This window comes from Nansenia antarctica (assembly GCF_963989245.1).
Source record: "Nansenia antarctica genome assembly, chromosome: 20".
NCBI lineage: Eukaryota > Metazoa > Chordata > Actinopteri > Argentiniformes > Microstomatidae > Nansenia > Nansenia antarctica.
Window position 1 is genome coordinate 10,529,655 of NC_137693.1, and position 7,572 is coordinate 10,537,226.

Here is a 7,572-nt window from a genome sequence, read left to right on the forward strand (position 1 = left end):
ATGTCGTCAGTGCGCCTGCGCACATGTAATATGTCTGACTTCCGAGAGCACCAAAGGAAACCAACAACGTTGACCAGCAGCGTTAGCTAGCAGGCTAACAGTAGCCGCGACGGGAACACCACAACACCAACACGACTCAGGTAGCTCAGACGGATAAACGTGGTTTTCTGTGGGTTCGTGCGTTTGGGTTTTCACTGACAAAACGGGTTGTAATTTAGAAGCCGTAACATTACAAATGTGAGTTGTTGGCCAGTTATTTCGGACCGTGGTTTTCAGTTTTGCTGAAGCTAGCTAGCTAGCTTGGCTCCATAGATAGATACGGTAGCTTGCTTGTTGCTAACAAGGGGCTAGTAGCAGCGAAGGCTAACCTCCATCAGTAGTGACCAGACACTAGGTTGGTTGACTTAGCAGGTCTAAGGCAAGCTAACCAATGTATTGTTCCTCAATAACCATATTTAATCATTGGTTATTAGCCTATCCTTTATGGCTTCAACGTAGCAGCTAAACTATTACTAAACCACAATGCATTAAACATTAAAACACTACATGCTCATACATAGGTGAGTTACCTGGGTTTCTGTTGGCTTGCTTGGTCATTGACTGACCCTGGCTGAGCCGGTGGATGACGTCACCCCTGTGTGTGTGCATGGTTGGTATGCCAAGCTGTCTTGACTAGCATTAGTTGTGCTTAGTGGTAGTAGCTACCAGGCATGATAATCGCTCACCTTTCGGCGAAATTCGCCGTTTTGAAGAATCCAAAATAGGTGACCTACATTCATACTTACCAGCTCCTCCAGGGTTTGATTTCGGCGCCTAGTTCCATGTGTTTATATATCCAGCCCTTCTACTCTAGTGACTGCACAGAGTTTGCACTGTACTGTAGTCTTTGCATGCGTTAACAGAAAACATGATGATGATGAATCTAACCTCATGAACGAGCTAACATCAGACCCCCTTCTTCTTGTCCCCCATTCCCGTTCTAGTCTGTTTCTTCATCGGGCAGCTCCCCTAACAAGTGCTGCAGAATTGTCGGGGTTTTCAGTCCTTTCCTCAAACCTGCCAAAATGCCAGCCGCACTTGCAGATAGCAGTCAGATTATCTGTGAGGTATGGGCGAGCAACGTGGAGGAGGAGATGAGGAAGATCCGACAGATTATTCAAGGCTACAACTTCATCGCCATGGTAAACTGGTCCCCTAATGATGTGCTTTAAAAAAGAAAGAAAGAAAGAAAAAAGTGATCTGTCCTCATGATTGTCAGCAATGGTGGTCTCATCTGTGAAGGCTTTTGAATGCGTTGCATTTACTCTCTTTCTCTCTCTCTGTCTCTCTCTCTGTCTCTCTCTCTCTCTCTCTCTCTCTCTCTCTCTCTCTCTCTGTGTCTCTGTCTGTATCTCTCTCTCTCTCTCTCTTCTTCCATCAGGACACAGAATTTCCCGGTGTGGTCGTTCGTCCCATAGGCGAGTTCCGGAGCACGGTAGACTACCAGTACCAGCTCCTGAGGTGCAACGTTGACCTGCTCAAGATCATCCAGCTGGGGCTGTCCTTCATGAACGAGGACGGAGACTATCCTCAAGGAACCACGACGTGGCAGTTCAACTTCAAATTCAACCTGACGTAGGTGTCACTGCCCATCCTTTGGGAGGCATTGCATCGCATGTATGAGAGTTCATATTTGTTTTAAGTCCCACTGATTGCGCTCAAGGCGTCTCCTCTCGACTCATAGACAATATGTTGTAAGTCCAGCTTCACACATTGTCATGGTTTAAAAAAGTATATTTTGCACCTGGAAAAGAGTGTTTTTTTCCAGCAATACGACTGCTGATGGATTACTGCCGAGCATAAATTACTTTTTCCTAGTATGACTAGAAAAGATGATTCACTTACTTTTGGTCAAATGTAATTTGTTGTAAGTCGCTTTGGATAAAGGACTCTGATAAATGCCAAAAACTTTAAAATGTGAGTTCTAAAATGTAAAGGGGTGTTTGGTTGGTCTGCCCACAGAGAGGACATGTACTCCCAGGACTCCATAGACCTCCTACAGAACTCTGGCCTCCAGTTCAAGAAGCATGAAGAAGAGGGCATCGACACGCTCTACTTTGCAGAGCTTCTGATGACGTCTGGTTTGGTGCTGTGTGAAAACGTCAAGTGGCTCTCGTTTCACAGGTAAGAAGAACGTGTGGGGATGATTAGATATGTGTCTCAGGAAGTAGAGCCGGCGTCTAATGATCGCGAAGTCGGCGGTTCAACCCCCAGCTCCTTCTGTCCATGTGGTGTCCTTGGCCAAGATCCTGAACCCCAAATTGCTCCTAATGAGCGGGCCGGCGCCTTGCATGGTAGCTTGCCGCCATTGGGGTGTGAATGGGTGAATGAGAGGCCATTGTAAAACTCTTTGGAATAAGGCGCTATATAAGCGTAGTCCATTTACCATTCATACTTTTTGTCATTGCCCATGGTACAAAGACAGCCATAACCATAGTCAGCGCCCCTGGAGCAATTAGGGGTTAAGTGCCTTGCTCAAGGGTACAACAGCAGTGGTAGGCACCTTAGATGTGATACCAGCAACCCTCCAGTCACCAGCTTACATGTAGCTCCCTCCTGAGGTGGGGATGAAACCAGCGACCTTCCGATTGCTAGCCGGCCTCTCTAACCTCTAGGCTACCTGCTGCCCCCAGTCTGTACAGACCTGCATAAGCTACTCTTGGGTCATGTTCTCACATGAAAATCCGAATCATGACCTGGAGCAAGTGGATGAGATTGCAACATTGTTGCATAAATTATTTCTCTGATTTGCGTTCTCACAGCCCTTTATGTAACCGAAGTAACATACGCATAACATACGTTTCTAACCGGAGCGAAACCACCCTTTACAAACGGAGAAGATCGACTAGTAATAATAAAAAGAAACAAAAGGTAAATGGAAGAAAGTATAGGGGCCTAATTAAGGTAGTGCTGGGGACACATGGGAAGGGGAGGGGGAGAGGGTTAACTGGTGAAGGCGAGCTTGAAGAGGTGGGTTTTGAGGGCCTGTTGTGAGTTAAAGAAGTCAGTGTGCTGATGAGTCTCTACGCTGTGCTTGTCTGTTGCAGCGGGTACGACTTTGGCTACCTGGTGAAGCTCCTAACCGATACCCGGCTCCCAGAGGAGGAACACGAGTTCTTCCAGATCCTCAACCTCTTCTTCCCCGCCATCTACGACGTCAAATACCTGATGAAGAGCTGCAAGAACTTGAAGGTAAAAAAAAGGACACAATTGCTTTGTGTGGCAGTCTGGAGGATGGAGGTTGTAATCATTTGCAAAATAACAGCATCCGCACACTCAAACACTGTGCAAAAAAACCTGTTGTTTATTGCATGCTTTCGGTCATAGACCTTCTTCAGGCATAACGCGTGACAAGTGAAGACAGTGGTTTTAAGGGTTCAAACATCTCAAGTGTTTTTCAAAAACCAAACCGCTTAGATGTGCTCATGCTTCCTGTGTTACAAGAGGAAGGTAGTGACTGACATTTGTGTGTGTGTGTGTCTCTCTCTCTCTCTCTCTGTGTGTGTGTGTGTCTCTGTCTCTCTCTCTCTCTCTCTCTCTCTCTCTCTCTCTCTCTCTCTCTCTCTCTCTCTCTCTCTCTCTCTCTCTCTCTCTCTCTCTCTCTCTCTCTCTCTCTCTCTCTCTCTCTCTCTCTCTCTCTCTCTCTCTCTCTCTCTCTCTCTCTCTCTCTCTCTCTCTCTCTCTCTCTCTCTCTCTCTCTCTCTCTCTCTCTCTCTCTCTCTCTCTCTCTCTCTCTCTCTCTCTCTCTCTGTGTGTGTGTGTCTCTCTTTCTCTCTCTCTCTCGTTCCCTCTCTCTCTCTCTCTCTCTCTCCAGGGGGGGCTCCAGGAGGTGGCTGATCAGTTGGAGTTGAAGAGGATCGGAAGGCAGCACCAGGCTGGGTCAGACTCGCTGCTCACAGGGATGGCCTTCTTTAGGATGAAAGAGGTACGTACCTCCAGGGGAGTCCTACACAGCCTGTGGTACCCTTCTCCCCCAGGTGTGCACTCTTCCACTCCCCCCCCCCCAATCCCCTCATGGATTTAAAAGGAACGCGTGAAGTGTGAGTGACATGTGGACAGGTGGAAACTCTCTCCAGACATGTGTGTGTGACAAGGTGGGGGGTTCGAACGTGGGTCTCTCTCACATGGAAGACCCAAGGGGTGGCGCTTGAGTTTCCATGTCCGAGGCAGGGCTAACCTCATCAGGAGATGAGCCTGATTCCAAACCACCTCCGCTACACTTGAACCTATCCCAATGCTCTCAGGGGGAAGTGAACGAGTGCACACTTCTGGATGAAGAATAGATCATCTGCAACCTGTCATGGATTTTTCACATGCGTGGCATTGTTGGGATGTCTAGTGCTCATGTCCAAGGGCCTTGTGCTCATGGACAGTGATGGAATGCAGACACGATATCAATGTTGTGACTGTGTTGACAGTATACCCAGTGTGCAGTGTGAAATGAAGACCTTGTCCAACATTGTTCCAATGTTTCAACATTTATGGAATGCGGACTCCTATCGCTGTTTTACTGTATCAGAGATGTGTTGTGTGTGAGTGGGCACTTCAGTCTACCTTAAGTGGGCTGGGTCCAACTCGAGTTGCGAAAGACCATTTTCTTTATTAAATATTATACCTAGATTTAAAGCAAGTTCCTATCTTGAGTCTCATTATTAATCCACAACAAACCACAGGGTCCAGGATCAACCCCTTTACCTTGAAGCCGCACTCCGTTTCACTGTTGTTGCACACTGACACCGTGGTCGGTTTCACCATTGTTGCCTCGCACGGATTCAGTCAGGCTGTGGCCTTCATTGAAACCTTGAGAACTGTGAGGAGGATCACAATGTGAAAACGAGTCTGACAATCTTCTGACTCAATCCAAAGCGCTGCGTCTGGCCACACGGCTTTCCAACGGTTCAACGCGCTCATAGTTTCTAAGGATTGTTCTGATGGGTTGGCTGACTGGGTACTTTCTAGCTCGTCCCAAGTTGCCAGATGAAATCAGTGAGGTGATGAGGAGCGCTGCTTTAGTGTGGATGGCCGCCATGGGCCTTTCCCTCAGGGCCCAAAACATTACATCTGGATCAGAACCATCCTGATTCTTTTTTGCTATCCAGGATCTGATCGAGCTGATCTGATTTTCCCGGTACGACTCAAAATCAGCCAGATAGATCTGATCGTGGACGGCAAAAAAAGAATCAGGATTATTCTGATCCATTTAACTAAAGCTTTGAACTCCTGGACCCAGATGCTTATGGTCTCTCTACCCACACTAGTTGGGTACACAGATCTTCTCAACAAATGTAATATGATCAAGAACCCTGTCATGTCAATCATTGTCTAAGCAATGTCTCCCTCTCCTTTTTCTTCTTCTTTTTTTTCTTTCCCTCTCTCAGCTTTTCTTTGAAGACAACATCGACGACGCAAAGTATTGTGGGCGGTTGTACGGCCTGGGCTCCGGGTCGTCCCAGAACCAGAACGGCATCTCGAGCTCCTCCCAAGAAGAAACTAACAACAAGCACTGACCTCCGCAAGGCCATCAAGTGGGAACGCGCACTTGTTTTAAACCCATCCAGCAGATGTCACTATTTCTCCCCGCTCTCTACTTCTTGGAGGGAAAAAACAAAACGGAGGAGAATTTCTAAGATCCATCTCACCAGCTGCAAAATGGACATTGGTCACCTACGACTATCTCTCCCCCCCACCCCCTCCCTCCACCCGAACCCATTTTTGTTCTGTCATAGTTGATTTTACTGCGTATTGATTGGCAGCCATTCAAATTCGCTATTGTACCACTATCAAACCTTTCTAGCAGGCCCATTTATTAGTGACCAGACTTCAACACACTTTTATCTTTGTTTTACAGAATTGCAGTTAATAATATCCTTCTTCCCCCCCCTTTTTTTTAAATTATGGGACCAGTTCTTGTGGTATTGTACTGCTAATGAGAAGCTTAGCATTTTGAAGTGCTCTACAGCAATTCTCGAAGATTATATCTGCTTTTCTTTTTCTTTTTCTCAAAAACAAAATGTCACTAGATCGGTAGGTATCGACTGTTCCCCTCCTCTCCCTCATTGTTGGATAACATGCTTTGTAGGGATTGTACAATTTTAAATTATGCTGGAAAGGTATGTAAATTAAAATGTAAAATTTCAATGAAGGCAGTATGTTTTAGCATTATTCCTCTGATGATGGAGGCTTTTAGATGGGTTACCAGGGTTACCAGGCGGTTCTGTGAGGAGGGACTGTGTTCCGGGAAAGGGGGGGGGGGACTGTGTTCTGGGACGGGGGGCGGGGCAGCACGCTGCAGTTCTGTGTAACATTTTTGCTTTTAATTTGTTCACCGCCAAGTTTAAACAGATGTTTGTGGTTGATATTGTTTTTACAACATACATTGTTTGAAACAGTTGTATATTAAAACATTTTCTATTGTCAATGCGAAAGTTTTTTTTTGTAATTTTATCATGTTTTTGTCTTAGGCATGCTCACACAACTAGTCTTTAGTCAAAGAAATGCACTTGACAAATGTTTATAATAAAACAAAAAGTGTGGATGTTTTGCTGGGGGGTATAGTAAACACACATTTCACATGGCCTTTGCAGCAATAAGCAAGGTTACAAGTTCATTTACATTCTATGATGAAGCACAAAGTCTACCACCTCTCACACCCCATCATGACATCCTGAATCTGTTAAATACAGCAAGTCTTCTCAGGGAGGGTTCAATTACCCTTTCAGGGTAGGCTGATAGAGGCAGAAGGATGGGCTCATTGTAATGCATGGAGGAATGGTATCAAACACGTGTTCAATCCATTACCATGAGCCTCCCCTGCAGTATTCATGACTCTAATCTGGTCCCCAGGGCCCAGTTGTTCAAAACGTTTAATCTGGATCAGAATGATCCTGATTCTGTTTTGCTATCCAGAACCAGATCAAGCTGGCTGATTTCCCCAATACGACTCAAAATCAGCCAGATAGATCTTCAAAAGTGTGGATGATCCAATCCAATGTTGCTTTGAAAAAACCTGGCACAAAAGTAAGATGGATTGGCCTGATCCTGGACAGCAAAACATGGGATCATCATTCTGATCCAGATTAAACTTTTTGAACAACTGGGCCCTGAAGACTACTAGATCCATAACCAATCCATCACTTGGTGCCTACCCCCTATGCACTTTCACAGACCTGAGACAATCTGGGTAGGCAATGATGGAAACCCCACCTCGGAGAGCAAAATGACACCAATCAACTACTACCACTGACATGGCTTACACCCCTCCAAACCTGTGAGATCTACGCCAGGGCATGCTGGGTAGCGGCTAAGGGCGTTGGTTTGGGTTTCAGCGGTGGTTTCCTCTAGAGCGACACCCAGAGACAAGGAACACCCATTATAGTACCCAACATCGTGTCTTGTGACTTCAGAATGTCCTAGAAGCAGGGTTAAAGTTGTGTGTGTGTATGATTGAGCTGAGGCCTGATTTCCCCCCTCGACCAGAAATGTGCACTTTAATTGCGTGAATGAGTACAATACAAATGAGCCCAATACCACTCC

The 7,572-nt window shown here is 46.1% G+C and overlaps 1 protein-coding gene across 1 annotated transcript; it reads left to right on the top strand.

The window, feature by feature from the left end:
* Positions 1 to 53: 53 nt before the first annotated feature.
* cnot8 (CCR4-NOT transcription complex, subunit 8) lies at positions 54 to 6,272 on the top strand. Its single transcript, XM_080550098.1, has 7 exons — positions 54 to 140; positions 984 to 1,181; positions 1,421 to 1,614; positions 2,002 to 2,163; positions 3,087 to 3,231; positions 3,854 to 3,964; positions 5,418 to 6,272. Exons 2-7 carry the CDS (start codon positions 1,065 to 1,067, stop codon positions 5,544 to 5,546), a joined length of 858 nt encoding a protein of 285 aa, XP_080406224.1. The 5' UTR covers positions 54 to 140; positions 984 to 1,064; the 3' UTR covers positions 5,547 to 6,272.
* Positions 6,273 to 7,572: the final 1,300 nt, after the last annotated feature.